The 14,389-nt window shown below is 63.4% G+C and overlaps 2 protein-coding genes across 4 annotated transcripts in view; both read left to right on the forward strand.

Annotated features, from left to right (window-relative positions):
- MCF2L (MCF.2 cell line derived transforming sequence like) overlaps window positions 1-4,481 on the forward strand; it is a 121,333-nt gene extending 116,852 nt beyond the window's left edge. For all 3 annotated transcript variants that reach the window (XM_059995867.1, XM_059995868.1, XM_059995870.1), the window contains 4 exons: window positions 1,090-1,211; window positions 2,511-2,623; window positions 2,691-2,794; window positions 2,900-4,481. In XM_059995867.1, coding sequence (XP_059851850.1) covers window positions 1,090-1,211; window positions 2,511-2,623; window positions 2,691-2,794; window positions 2,900-2,985 — 425 coding nt within the window. In that variant the 3' untranslated portion in view covers window positions 2,986-4,481. The remainder of the gene's footprint in view (window positions 1-1,089; window positions 1,212-2,510; window positions 2,624-2,690; window positions 2,795-2,899) is intronic.
- A 2,211-nt stretch (window positions 4,482-6,692) lies between these two features.
- Window positions 6,693-13,039, forward strand: F7 (coagulation factor VII). Its single transcript, XM_059995871.1, has 8 exons — window positions 6,693-6,810; window positions 7,797-7,957; window positions 8,485-8,509; window positions 8,584-8,697; window positions 10,012-10,152; window positions 10,981-11,090; window positions 11,370-11,493; window positions 12,041-13,039. Exons 1-8 carry the CDS (start codon window positions 6,741-6,743, stop codon window positions 12,637-12,639), a joined length of 1,344 nt encoding a protein of 447 aa, XP_059851854.1. The 5' UTR covers window positions 6,693-6,740; the 3' UTR covers window positions 12,640-13,039.
- Window positions 13,040-14,389: the final 1,350 nt, after the last annotated feature.

Below are 14,389 nucleotides of genomic sequence, written 5' to 3' on the forward strand. Positions count from 1 at the left end.
CTCCGGACGTGCCGAAGCAGGCGGCGAGCGTGGTTAATGGCTGGCAACCCACGGTCCCCGCTTCCCGCTTCCTGCATGGACGCCAGCCGCCGGGGGCCAAGGGTCGTGCTCGCCACCCCTGCCCGGCTGGAGAGGCGGGGCCAGAGGGTCTCTGGGCGCCGGGCCTGGCCTGGAGCAGGGGCTCAGTGCTCTGCGGGCTGGGGGGGATCTCTGGGTCCCAGCTCCCTTTTCTGTGAAGACAGAGGCAGCTCCCTGACACCGCTTTAACACAAGCTTGTCACTGCCAGCCTTCAAAGTGTCGGCCTTGGGACAGCTGCCCCTCTGTCTGCACCCTGACTGCAAGAGGTGGGGGGACATGCAGGCATGCATTCTGCCCTTGTCCACGTGGTTCCCTCACTCCCTCTCTCCCAGGAGAAGGTGTGCTTCTGGCCACACCAGCTGGAACTGGGGACTGGTTCTGGATCCGCTCCCCTCTTGTCGAAACGCCACCTCACGCGGAGCGGCGGCTGGGCTCCAGAGCCGCAGGCGTGTGGCTCCGGCCTCTCGCTTCGTTCGTGACACTTGCTGTATTTCTCCACGACGCACTTGCACTCTCCCCCAATGGGAGATGCAGCAGCTACTCTTTGGGGACACAGGGCAGTAGAAGGAATGTTTACGTAGTTTATAAAACCCGGAGGAAGCTTCTTTCCCCGCCCGTGACCCGCACAGGGTGGCCCCCTCCCTGGCCTGGGCGCTCCTAGCACCCAGCATCGTGAGGAGCTGTTCTCCCGGCCGGCTGATGGGTGTTGAGAGTTGCAGGTGTTGATTAAAAATGCCTTTCCCTCGTCGTTTGCCTCGACACCGGACGGGCGGTTGTCACCAGCTGTCCGGTGGAGGCTGGGGTTTGTTTCCGGCTGAGGAAGCAGGTGCTGTGGCCCAGGTCCCCTGGGCAGCTTGCACGGTTGAAGCGGAAACCTGCGGGTGTCCGGCCCGCCTTTACGCACCGCTGGGAAGGGCAGGCTCCCCCAGCCGACACGTGTGGGTGGCGGGGATGTGCATAGGCCGCCCTCGACCTTGAGGGGGACCTCACTGGGGCCTGGTCCTCTCTAGGTTGGAGCAAAACGTCTAACCCGCCAGAGGCTCCTGAGGACAACGACGGCTGGTCCAGCGCCGAGGAGCCGGTCAACTCCTCAGACGCAGAGGAGGAAGGGAGAGCGGGCCTCAGGAAGCTGGTAACCTTGGCTCCCACCTCGTCCGCGGCACTGCTGGTCCCGGGGGCAGGGAGCCAGCAGTGCAGCTCAGGGGGCCGCGCCTCCTAGGGCTTAGGGAGGACCTTCAGGTGCCAGGGCCCCTTGGCTGTGTGCCCGCCCTCCTGTAGTTCTCACCAGACCACCTCACGGCGGACAGTGCACACCTCTGACCTGCCCCTCAGAGGAGCTTTCTTAAAGCTGCGTGTGTACCGCCGTCTGTTTCAGAGAATCGCACTGTCTGAGGTACGGATTTGCTTCCTAAACAAAGTCCTGTTTTAGCACGAGCAGCAGAGGAAACTATTTATATATTAAGTCATCAGAGTCAGGACGGTAGCAACAGTTATTTGCTGCCCGCTCAGTGCTGCCCTGGTCCACACCTGGTTTATCGCAGCGAGCAAAGCACCCCAGAGCTGGAGGAGCAGACACAGGTAACTGGAGGAGAGCGCAGGGAGAGTCTCGGGTGGCCAGGGCAGCCTTTCCTGAGGAGGCCTGAGGGTGAGAAGAGCCGGCCAGGGCGTTGCGGGGCCAGTGGGGGAGCCTAGGCAGGCGGGCAGGGAGGCGGGCAGGGAGGCAGGCGGGCGGGCGGGGAGGCAGGTGGGCGGGCGGGCAGGCCTGCTGGTTGCATTCCGCTCGCGGTGCAGCAGGAGGGTGCGAGGTGCTGCTCAGGGTGTCCAGAGGGTGCAGCTGCTCCCGTGAGGGTAACGGACACCGGCCTGGCTTTCCCTGCTCCCAAGCCTGGTGGCGCGTGACCCCTGCACAGTTCAGGGGCTCCCAGTCATGTGTCTCGCTGCCCGTGAGGCCGCAGCCCCACAGTCCAGCAGAATGGCCTCCCCTTCTCAGAGTCCGCGTCGCGCAGCAGCTCCGTCCACAGGTGTGCTGAGCACCTGCTGTGTCAGGCACTGAAGGCAAACAGGGGACAAGGTGGACAAGAATCCCCCCTCTCCTGGGGTGAAAGACTAGTAAAAGGCAGAGCGTGTGCCCTGAGGGCAGAGGCGTGACCCAGTAAGAGGTGCAGCAGGTGCAAAGGCCCTGCGGCCGCAGGAGCTGGGTGTGGTGTGAGCACTGGGGCGCAGCCAGGGGCACCGCACAGGCTGGTCAGGTTTAGTGGTCGCCACGTGAGACCGAGCGTCTCCCTGGACGAGGAGACCTTCCCAATGTAAGGCCATAGTCCCACCGGAAGCTCTGCGAATGGCAAGGCTCTCGTCCTTCCCGGGACGCTGGACGCTGGGCACCGGCAGCTGCGTGCCACGTGCGCCATGCGCCCTGCTGTCCCCTCCCCAGGTCCCCGGGAAGTACACCGTCACGGGGCTGGACGAGAAGGGGGGCCCCGACGCGCTGGTCCTGAGGAGCGGGGACGAGGTGGAGCTGGTGCAGGAGGGCGACGAGGGCCTCTGGTAAGACCGCCCGCGCGCCCCCCCGCAGCCCGCGCGCGCTACCGCACCCTGACCGCGCCCCTTGCAGGTTCGTGCGGAACGTGAGCTCCGGCGGCGAGGGCTGGTTGCCAGCCCGCAACCTGTCCGCGCTCCTCGGCCAGCGCGGCGCCCCCGGGTGCCTGAGCAGCCCAGGTACGGGCCGCTGAGCAGCCCAGGCGCTGCGGCGAAGGCGGGGCCGGGGGCGGGGCCAGGGGCGGGGCCAGGACGCGCGGCAGCCGCTCGCCTGCTTGTCCGCAGAGTCCAGCGCGGGGTCCGCCCTGCTGAGCGCCTCGTCCAGCTGCAGCGAGAGCTGCGCGGCCGCCCTCGCGGACCTGCAGGGGTAGCGCCGCGGCCACCCCGCCTGCGGCCCTGGGAGCTGGCCTCTGCTCGGGCCGGCGCGGCGTGGGGGTGGGGCCGGCGCCCACAGAACCGCCCACGGAACCCCGGAGCCGCCGCGGCCCCAGACGAAGGTTCGGGAAGAGTCCGCCCTGCGGCCTCGGCGCCGGGACCGCGCGCGCGCCCCAGGGCGCAGGAAGAGCGCGGCACCGCGGCTTCCTCGGGGAGTCGGACGGACGGGGCTGCGGACGACAGACCTCTGGTGCAGAAGGGCTCCCGGGACTCCCCTTCGGCCTCGGCCGCAGCCGCTCCCCTTTGGTTTCCTACGTTTCTGGTCCGGTGCTTTCTGCAGGAACACGCGTTCTGTGGAGCTGCTTCCAAAAGAAGTGACCGATTCACTGACCCAGCGGCTTGGTGCGGGGGCAGGAGGCTAGTTTGTCTTATACACTTTTTTTTTTAAAGCAAGGATTAATTCTACGGCCATCTTTTTGGTGATACTTTGGCCTCTGATCTTTACCAAGAATCACTGTGTTTACGTGAAATGACAATTTCATACTGTATTTGATATAAAACTATTTTTTGTTACTGGGGTTTACATGGCGCTGAATGATTTGGGGGACACGCTCTCGTGGAAACAGCCCACCTGGTCACAGGTGAGTGGAAGGACATCCCTCGGTAGAATCAGGCAGCGTTTCTACAAACACAGGCAGTTAGAAACCAAGGAAATTCCTTCACCTGTGTAGGTTAGTTTTCAAACGAAAATGTGAACTATAATTTAAAATATTAACCTTCTTTTCTACAGAAAAACACGGGGGACTCGATTTTTTAACACTTCACTGAATTAGGGTATTTTTATTATTTTTAAAGACTGTGTAAAGATGCAGTTTTTGCAGGTGTCACCTGAACCGATGCTGTCACAGGAGCCCAGGGAAAACCTGAGCTCCCGGCCCCCCCTGCCCGCCCCCCCCCCCCCCCCCCCCCCCCGCCTGGCGTGTCCTGTGTGGAGCTGTCCTGAGCACAGCAGAGTTTATCTTATTCAAATCAAGGCAGAACTGGAAAGAAAACTCTTCTGTTTTACTGTGTTTTGTGTTTCAGAAACAAATTCTGTTCCCTGGAAACGCTTCTTTCTGGGTCTGATTGGGGCAGATATTTTTATATGTGTGTATATATGTCGATGTGTGTACATACGTCCCCACTGTGAGGGGTGTATTTATAGCCTCCAAGCTGCTGGCGATGTGTCGCTTTACAGCCCCCCGAGCCCCAGGCCCCTGCAGCCCAGCCCACGGGCTCCGCGTCCTTGTGCAGGGCCAGACCTCTCTGGAGTGCGTAGTGGACGGCGTACAAGCTCGGCAGCTTTCCTCCTGGTGTATAAGTTATTTGGAAAATGATGCTTCACGTAATTTACTGAATATATTGATTGTTCAGGCACCGTTCCTGCCATCCCAGCCTGGGACTGGCCACCATTTTTGTGATCTCTTCCTCATAAAAGCACTTTAAAACCTCATGTTTCAGTCACTGTTCCTTTTTTTTTTAACTGCTGATGTAAGTGAAATTTAAAAATCCGAGTTCTTTACTGTATGGCTGGTGTTTGAATAAACATCAGCACCTCTTGCTGTCGGCCGTCCTCTGTAAAGGCACAGGATCTGGAACTGGGTGGCCCTCACTGGAACGCCCCCCCCCCCAGATGCCAGCGTGCGCCGGAGGGGCCCAGGGCGAGTGGGGCCTCCTGACCCCTGAGCCCCCTCCCCTCCCCCCTCTGTCAGGGCTTCTCCTGCAGGAATAAGATAGGGTGAACTCTGTACCTGTGCTCGGCCAGCTGGGAGAAATAGTACAAGTGTCAGTGGGCGTAGTGGCTCCTCGAAGCCTGCAACGTCCCCTCCACCTCTGCGGGGACCCCCGTCACCCTGGACCTGAGGGCCTCTGTCCTTCGCATTGCCCTAATTCACGCTGATGCCCTATGCCTGGCAGGTCATTTGTCTGCGGAAACCCGGTTCAGTGGTGATGCTCTGAGAAGCCCTAGAAGGAGCAGAGTCTTTTCTTCACCCCCGAGCCTTGTCCCTACTGGGCCTGTGGTCAGGATGCCCCTCACGTGGCTCCAAACACAGGTGCAGCTCAGCTCCGTTCGAGGGAAGCCGGGGGCACCGGGCTGAGAGCACCCCCTAGGATCCCTGTCCGCCTGGACCCCAGAAGGTGATCCTGCTTGGATATAGGGTCACTGCAGGTGCAGTTGGTTAAGATGGGGTCATGGTGGCCCCTAGTCCAATGACTGGTGTCCTTATAAGGAGCAGGAAATTTGGACACACACACACACCAGGCGGGAGCTGGAGGGCTGGCTCAGCATGTCAGGGGTACCAAGGGCCACCAGAGCCCCAGGAGCTGGAAGAGGCCGGAAGGACCCTCCACAGAGCCTCTGGAGGGAGCTTGGCCCTGGGACACCTGCCCAGACCTGGGACTGGATAGATTCCTGTCGCTGGAGCCCCTGGGGGCGGTGCTGGGTCAGGCGGCTGGAAAGGAGCACTGAGTCAGTGAGCAGTGACCGCGCTGTACTCGGTCTGAGAAGGTGCGCAGCCCTGGAGCCGGAGGAAGCCCCGGGCAGTGGCCGCACCCGGCAGGGGTGGCAGGTGGCGCTTCTGGAGCCCTCGCAGGACCGTGCACACCCCCAGGCTCTCGGCAGGACGAGCAGCCCTGCTGCCCCGCAAAGAAAGTAGGGCTCAAAGGAATGAGCCCCTTCCTCCCCAAGCTGGGAGGAGACGGACCCTGACAGCACCCTGCCAGGTGGTCTGACTCCAGAGCTGCTGCACCCACTGGGCCCAGGCGGCGCCACGAAGGGCTGTGAGAGTCCCTCCCCTTCCCCTCCTCTCCCCCTCCCCCCTTCACAAATAAATTCCTGTATAACTGAATTCCTAAACAATTGTTGACAGTGACAAATAGAAATTCCAGAGGCGATAAGTAAAATGTTGTCCTCTAAGGACTGCCTTCCATCTGGGGAAGGAGTAGCGCCGGACCCGCCTGGAGCAGCTGGGTGTCCCTGCTCCCCTCTGAAGATAAATGGCAGAGCTGGTGTCCCCAGCCTCCACCCGTTTATGGAGAGGCGGCTGGACGCCTGAGTGAGGCTTGCAGGGTGACCGCCAGCCCAACGGGCCCAGGACAGTACCAGTTAAGTCTGGAAGGTCCAGCGTCCTGAGAAACCCTTTCGTGCCTGGCGGCCAGGATAGCTGGTCACCCCAGCTGGTGGCCTGGGCCCAGGAGGGCATGAGGGACAAGACCCGGGCGCCCCAGGGCTGAGACGGGGGCAGGGGCTCCGCGGGGGGCGCGCACCCCTCCCCCTCGCGCTCCCAGAGGGGCCCTTCGGCTGAGAAACCAGGCCTCCCCTGTGACAAGATATTCACATTCACGCCCCAAACCTGCTCCCCTTTCCCAGTACCATCACTGCGGGGGACGGCTCTCCACCCGCACTTTAGTTCTGTTTCCCAGCTTGCCGTCCTAGGTCCTTGGGCTGCAGGCTTCTGAGCTGCATTTGAGCTGCACACGCCACCGGACACGCATCCCGATGCCCGAGTCTCCTCTCGGACCAGGAGCCTGACTCCCCAGGCCCGTGCCCTGGGGCGGCCCGTCTGTCCGCTCAGCAGGCACTGGGCGGGGGACCGCACGCCCGAGTGCTTGGGAGGCGAGGCCTCCCTCCCCCACCCTCTCGGGCTCTTGGAGAACTTTGCCCGCCTCCCCACCTGGAAAGTCAACAGACAAAGCGACCCAGGGCCTCGCCATGGCTCCTCGGCTCCGGGGGCTGGCCCTCCTCTGCCTTCTGCTGGGCCTGCGGGGTTCCCTGGTGGCAGGTACGCGAGGGAGGTTTCCCCATTCACCCAGCGGAAGGGCAGCCGACCCCCCAAAGCCGGCCCATGTGCTGGGCGCTCCTGTTTGCTGGCAGCTCTGCTCTGATCTGCTCTCCTTCCGAAAGGCAAACGGTGCCCAGGGCCTCACCCAGCATTTGGAGGAAAGGCTTCGGGGAATTATTTTCCAGACTTTTGGGAGCCGTGGCGTCCGCCGGCCACAGTGGGCGCCCCCCGCCTGCCGCCAACGCCCCCCCACCCCCTGGCACAGGATCTGGGGCTCAGGGGTGCCTCTCTCACTCTGCTCTCTCGGCCTCTCGGTGGGGGGCTGGTGCGAGGGACGGTGTGGGGACGCCGGACCGTGATGATCTGCCACCACGCCAGTGACCCCTGCACCCCATCCTCGCAGACGCTGGGAGGCCTGAGCCGGTTAACACGGGGACGGCTCTGTGAGCTGTCATCGTGACTCTCCAGCCCCGAGGGGCGGCCGAGGTGGGAACCAGGCACCGACACTGTCCCGTAAAGTCCGGCTCACGTCGTCCCTCAGATCCCACGGCCAGACTCTGGGGTCCGAGAGGCAGAGCTGGTGCCGCCGTGGTCCCTCCTGCTTGTCTTCTTTTTTCACTTAATATCGCACCTTCTTAAGCATCACGGGGCACCATCGTTTATGCTTCAGATTGTCTCCAGCTTTCCTGATGGCTGGGTCTCTGCAGGTCTCAGAGCATTTCCTTGGGATAAACTCCTAGAAGCGAAGGGACCAGGTCAAGGGCGTGAACGTGTTGCGATGACTCACTGAGCACATTGCCTTCCTCCGGCACATAAAGCTGTGCAGTGCTCCCATTGCAAACTCAGCCAGGCCTGTGGACAGGAGCCCTCTGACTCCCATTACCTAGCAGAAGGGATGGTGGGAACACTTCCTGTGGAGGGCGGGGTGGGGGACGGGAGGCTGTGGGCCCCCCCGGGCGTCCAGCGTCTCACGGCCCGCCCTCCAGTCTTTGTCTCCCAGGAGCAAGCCCACAGTGTCCTGCACAGGCCCCGGCGCGCCAACTGGTTGCTGGAGGAACTGTGGCCTGGATCCCTGGAGCGCGAGTGCAGGGAGGAGTTCTGCTCCTTCGAGGAGGCCCGGGAGATCTTCCAGAGCAAGGAGAGGACGGTGAGCTCGCCTGGGGCCAGCGGGCGTGCGGCGGCCACCCCGTGGTTGTGAAGCCTGCTTTGATTCTCACGACAACCCTGCGAGTTTTACTTCATTGGCCAAAAGATTCCGCGGGAATCCCTTTTACTGACGGGGCCTCTGCGGTCGGCAGAGCCTCTGCGGTCGGTCCCGCTCAGCGGGTGACTGGACAGTCGATGCAGCATCCGAGGAGGAACTGGGGGCTCAGGGAGCGGGGGTGTCTTGTCCGCGTTCACAGCTCGGACGTGGCACAGCTAAAGCCTGGGGATCCTGACTTGGGCGAGGAAACCTGTGATCTCTGGTGGCCTTAGCAATGGCGGGTGGATGTTAGGACAAAACTCGCTTCCCCTGGATGCACCCACCTCGCCTCCAGAGGAGAAAGTCTGGCTTTCAGAGCCCATCACGAGGGCCAGGTCAGAAGCCCCCAGCCCGCCAGCTCCTTCCGCGGGGCCACATGCACTGCCTCTGGCGCACGCCTGCGTCACGCACCTTCCTCTTTGCTCCCTCAGAATCAGTTCTGGATTTCTTACAACGGTGAGTACGTGCCCGGCCGACGTGATCTACCCGCCAGCCCCTCTCTCGGCATCCTAACTCTGACTTGCCCACAGACGGGGACCAGTGCGCCTCCAGGCCCTGTCAAAACGGGGGCTCCTGCGAGGACCAGCTGCAGTCCTACCTGTGCTTCTGCCTGGATGGCTTCGAGGGCCGGAACTGTGAGACGGGTGAGGACAACCGGGGCCCCCGGGGGGGCTGCTGAGCACGGCCTGGGGGGAGGTTGGCCTCCGTGACCTGGAAGGGCCTCAACCTGAGAGTCTCGGATCTGGGGTTCTCAGGTGCTAATTCTTCCACTTGTGATGCCCTGTCCCCTTCTGGGCTCCCGGCACTGGGAAATTCTGACGCACCCGGAGCGGCCCGGGGAATCACTGCATCTCCGTCAGCTCCACACATCCCCATGGCGAGGTGGTTGGGGAAGCTCGGCCTTCCCTACTTGCTGTCACAAGGGTAGGCCCAGTATTACAGTATCACACAGCTCAGGGCTCCCCAGACCACCCTCAGCGTCAGTCATCTGCTAGGCCAGCGTGCTCTGAAGGCCGACACAGGCACGGTTACAGTTACCACACGGAAAGGATATGGGTTCAAACAGCCGAGGGGCCAGTGTGAGCTCCCAGCGGCTTCTTCCCGGGAGCCCTGTGGATGGTGTTCTGTTCTCCGAGACCATGTGGGACAGAACTTACAGAGACTCACCCACCAGGGACGCGCCCACAAGCCCCAGTGTCAGGCACAAGGATTTGGCTGACCCCCATGTCCAGCCCTTCCAGGGGTCGCGCTGATGCCAGGTGGCCCCAGGCCCCCAGGAAAACAACACACTTATCAGGCAGCTCAAATTAAAGTGGACGACTTCATCAGGGGGGCAGTCACTTCCTGGGACCCCTCCCCACCTGTGAACATTCTGATGCCACCTAGCTCGTCTCAAAGGACCACGGTCAAAGAGGGAGGGCAACGGCCAGGGAGGAGGGTCCCCGCCGGTCACCTGGGGCTTGGGTGCTCAGCGGTCCTGGTGTGAATTCACCTCCAGGACAGGCCCCGGACTTGCAGAGCGAGCCAAGCCCGTGTCCACAACAAAGCTCCCTTTTCCAGAGGCAGGTTGGCCAGCGGCCAGCCCGGGCAGCTCCCCGGGGCACCAGGCCCCGGCTGCAGACCAGCCTCCTGGCTCTGACTGCTCGCGGGCAGGCCTCCGATTGAGTCGGACTCGTCCACCGTCCCCAGGGGCCTCTGCTTTCCCCAGCCCGGGAGGGATGACGTTGTGGAGGCCACAGCGTGCCAGCCCCGCATCCCCACTGGCGAAGCTGCTCAGACGTGGGGCCCTGCCCCAAACTCCAGGTCGTGCCCTTCTGGGTCAGTCTGCGGAGTGGGCTGGTGCCAGGCTGTCCCTGGAGCCGGAAGCTGGGCGCCACCTTCGTGCAGAACACAGCCCCTGGCCCAGGCCTGCTTGCCCTGACCGGGGGCCCCCTGTCGGCCACGCCCTCTGCCCTCAGACAAGAAGAGCCAGCTGATCTGCCCGAATGACAACGGTGGCTGTGAGCAGTACTGCAGGGATGACGCGGAGGCTGGGCGCACCTGCTGGTGCCACGAGGGGTACGCGCTCCAGGCGGACGGGGTGTCCTGCACGGCCACAGGTAACAGGTCCTCGGGGACCAGGTCTAGGGCTGGTGGTTTCATTGTCCTGATACACGTCTCCCCGTTGGCTACAAGATGGGGTGCGGGGAAGCATAGCATCACTGAGCATCTACCAGGCACTGCCGGCGCTCTGCGCATCGCGGCAGAGGGGAAGCTCGGGTGGAGGCGGCCGCCCCGCCCCCAGAGCAGGGAGGGGCCACGGTGGGCGGGGCGGAGTCCCGGAGCCGGGGGGAGGTGCAGAAGGCGGCGCTCGCTGCCCACCCCCGCTCCCCGCGCAGCACCACACCCAGTGTCTGTACTGACGGCAGCACGGTTCTGGATTCCAAGTCTCTTCAACGGCAAGCACTTCTGGGAAAATGGAAAACGTCTCCAAACCAGCCTAAAGGCGACGGGGCTGCAGCCCCCAAAGCTGACCCCACCCCCAGCCCTGCGTCTCTCCAGAGGTGGATGGACCCAGCCTTGTCTAGGAAGCCTGAAACTCAGCTGCCGCCTCTAAAGGCTTTCTTTTCTGGCCTGGGGCTTTCCTGGAGCAGGAAGGAAAACTTAGAGCCCGTCAGAAGAGCAGCCCGATTGTCCGAGATGCCGGTCGCCTTACACAGCTTATCCTTTACACCTTTAGTGACCTCAAGCTGCACGTCTTCCCCCCTTGGAAAATGCGCGGGACCCAGTCTCCAGGACGCTGGGCCATCTGCTTCCCCGGCAGCTCCCGCAAGGGCCTGCCGCAGCCCCGGGCAGGGCCAGAGGCGCAGCCGCCCGTCCGCAGGGCCCCTGGCCTTTCTCGCCAGCACCCCGCACACCCCACGTCTTGCTGGATTTGTTTTACACAGTTGAATATCCGTGCGGAAAAACGCCTGTTCTGCAAAAGAGAAACGACAGCAACCCCCAAGGCCGAATCGTGGGTGGTCACGTCTGCCCCAAAGGGGAGTGCCCCTGGCAGGTAAGGCTCCAGGAGCACTGGGTCGAACGTGGGTGACGATCCCGGGCGTGCACAGAGCAGTCCAGCCCCGGCGTGCCCACCGTCTGGCCACTCCCTTAGCTGGATGGCAGCGGCCTGTAAAGCAGCCCCCATCCGGGGTGCACGGGAAAGGGGAGCAGCCCCCATCCGGGGTGCACGGGAAAGGGGGGCAGCCCCCATCCGGGGTGCACGGGAAAGGGGGGCCCCCCAGGCAGCCACGACGGGAACGCGAGCTTCCAGCATCTGCTGTGCCCTTGTCAGGCCATGCTGAAGCTGAATGGGGCGCTGCTGTGCGGGGGCTCCCTGCTCGACACCGTCTGGGTGGTCTCCGCCGCCCACTGTTTCGACAGACTCAGAAGCTGGAGGAACCTGACAGTGGTGCTGGGTAGGTTGCGTGGCGCCTCCTTCTGCCGGGAGACGATCCTTGAATGATAACCGCGGGGCCAAGATTTGGGGCTTCCACGACCAGTGACCTTCCCCACAAAGAGAAGTGGCAGCGTCTGGGCAGACCCCATACCCACAGCGCCGCTGTGGCCACCCCCTCAGCCTCTCTGCCACCCAGATGCGGCCCTGGGGTGACGCTGCTCCCGCCAAGGTCCCCGAAGGGGTGCCCCACCCAAGGCTGCGCTGCCCGGTGGGCTTAGGGGATGACGAGGACCCCAGGAGGGCCAGGCCCCATCTGGAAGAACCAGGGGAACGGGGCACCCTCTCCTCACCCAGCCACGGCTGCCCGCCCGACCCCCTCACCTGCCTCCAGCACCTCGGGGCCATATCCGCCCCGACTCACACCCACACTGACCCCCCGGCAGCCCCAGGAGGCTGCTCGCCCACCGGGGGTGGGGGACGCGGGGCCCCTCCTGCCCGACAGGAGACACTGGCCCGGGAGGCGAGGCGGGGAGTGAGTGGACGGTCCGCCCCCGCCCCCGCCGCAGGCGAGCACGACCTCAGCCAGGACGAAGGTGATGAGCAGGAGAGGCAGGTGGCGCAGGTCATCATTCCCGACAAGTACGTCCGGGGCAAGACGGACCACGACCTGGCCCTGCTGCGCCTGGCGCGGCCCGTGGCCCTCGGCGACCACGTGGCGCCCCTCTGCCTGCCCGAGCGGGCCTTCGCAGAGCGGACGCTGGCCTTTGTGCGCTTCTCGGCCGTCAGCGGCTGGGGCCAGCTCCTGGAGCGCGGCGCCACGGCCCTCCGGCTCATGGCCGTGCACGTGCCCCGGCTCCTGACCCAGGACTGCCGGCAGCTGTCGCGCCGGAGGCCCGGCGGCCCCGTCATCACTGACAACATGTTCTGCGCCGGCTACACGGACGGCAGCAAGGACGCCTGCAAGGGGGACAGCGGGGGCCCGCACGCCACCCACTTCCAGGGCACCTGGTACCTGACGGGTGTCGTCAGCTGGGGCGAGGGCTGCGCAGCCGCCGGCCACTTCGGCGTCTACACCCGGGTCTCCCAGTACACGGCCTGGCTCCGCCGTCTCATGGTCTCCCCACCACCCTCGGGGGGCCTCGTCCGGGCCCCGCTGCTGCCCTAGCACCCGCCCCGCAAATAAAGCCGCCGTGTGTGCCCGTTCTTCCCGCGCCAAAGCCGGAAATTCTCCTGTGGTTCTTGGGGCGGGGGAGGGGGAAGCGGAAACAGAGACGGAGAGACAGAGAGACACAGAGAGGGAGACTGACAGAGAGAGACTGAGGGAGGGAGAGACAGAGAGAAACCTGAGGGAGATTCTGAGCAGCTGGAGAGAAAGAGAGACTGAGTGTCAAAGAGGCAGACGGGGCGGGGGGGTAACGACAGAAGTGGCACACTGGGCAGAGCACGCGGGGGCTGGGTGCGCCAGGCCAGCAGCAGGGGCGCGAGTGTCCACCCCCGGTGAGGTGTCCACCCGTGGTGACGGTGCCACTTCCCCACACGTTCGCCTCTCACTCAAGCGTTTCATCTTCACTGCAGATAAACTGTTAGCATCCGCCACTCACTGTGCTGAATATCCTTCCGGATCTTTTCTTTTCTTTTTATAAATTTATTTTTGGCTGCATTGGGTCTTCGTTGCTGCGCGCAGGCTTTCTCTAGCTGAGGCGAGCGGGGGCTACTCCTCCTTGCGGTGCGCGGGCTTCTCACTGCGGTGGCTTCTCTTGTTGCAGAGCATGGGCTCTAGGCGCACGGGCTTCAGTAGTTGCAGCACGTGGGCTGTTGTTGTGGCTCACGGGCTCTAGAGTGCAGGCTCAGTAGTTGTGGCACACCGGCTCAGTAGTTGTGGCTCACGGGCTCTAGAGCGCAGGCTCAGTAGTTGTGGCGCACGGGCTTAGTTGCTCCGTGGCATGTGGGATCTTCCCGGACCAGGGCTCGAACCCATGTCCCCTGCATTGGCAGGCGGATTCTTAACCATTGCGCCACCAGGGAAGTCCCCAGATCTTTTCTAAGTGTGTGAACTTTACGGTAACACGCGGCCTCATGCTCTGCACACCTGCTCCCCCACGGACAGCAAGCAGCTGAGCCTCCTCCAAGCCCCCGGTGGCTGCCTGCCCTCCCCGAATTGTCCAGAGGCATTTCACGGAGACCCTCGTGTTTATCTCTGAGCAGGTCTCCTTCACAATCGCCAACTTCACTAAAGTGAACCTTGCACGAGGCTGTTTCCAAACACAACAGCTCTCATGGATTTGGAGGCTATAGTCCCCAACCCTGAGGACTGGGTGTCTCTTCCAGCTGAGGCCCCAGCAGATGACCCCTGCCTGGGCACCAGCAGGGATGGTCCAAATATGCAGGTTCCCAGGTCCTGCCCAGCTCAGTGGGATAGGGGTGAGGCCCCTTGACCTACCCTCTAATCGAGTCCCTCAGGTGATGGGCACACAGGCCTCATGTTGGGAAGAATGAGGAACCAGGGACCGGGGAGGGGAGCGCCTGACCCCACCTGAACCCAGCCAGGCGGGCAAGGCCACCGCGGCGGGCGCCCACCTCCTCAGGACCCGCCCGTCCTGGCCGGGGACGCCGTGCTTACAGTGCCAGACGTGCGCTGGCGGACAGTCCAGCCTGTTGAGTAACCAGGGCTCCACAAGCCTGGCCACGTGCTCACCAGCTGAGCCTTTACAGAAGCACTTTGCTGCCCCATCAGGTGGTGGTTTCTGGGGTTCTCGCCGGGCACACGTCGAGAGCTCCGACCTTGGGCCAGACCTCCTGGGGTGGCTCTGGCCCCCTCAGAGGCACCACCAACCCTCTCCGCCCCTCGTTTCATCTACAAGATGAGGCCCGCTGCCATGCTTGTCATGAGGATGAAACTGGTGCAGGTAAAATGA

Source organism: Delphinus delphis, chromosome 18, assembly GCF_949987515.2.
Source record: "Delphinus delphis chromosome 18, mDelDel1.2, whole genome shotgun sequence".
Classification (NCBI taxonomy): domain Eukaryota; kingdom Metazoa; phylum Chordata; class Mammalia; order Artiodactyla; family Delphinidae; genus Delphinus; species Delphinus delphis.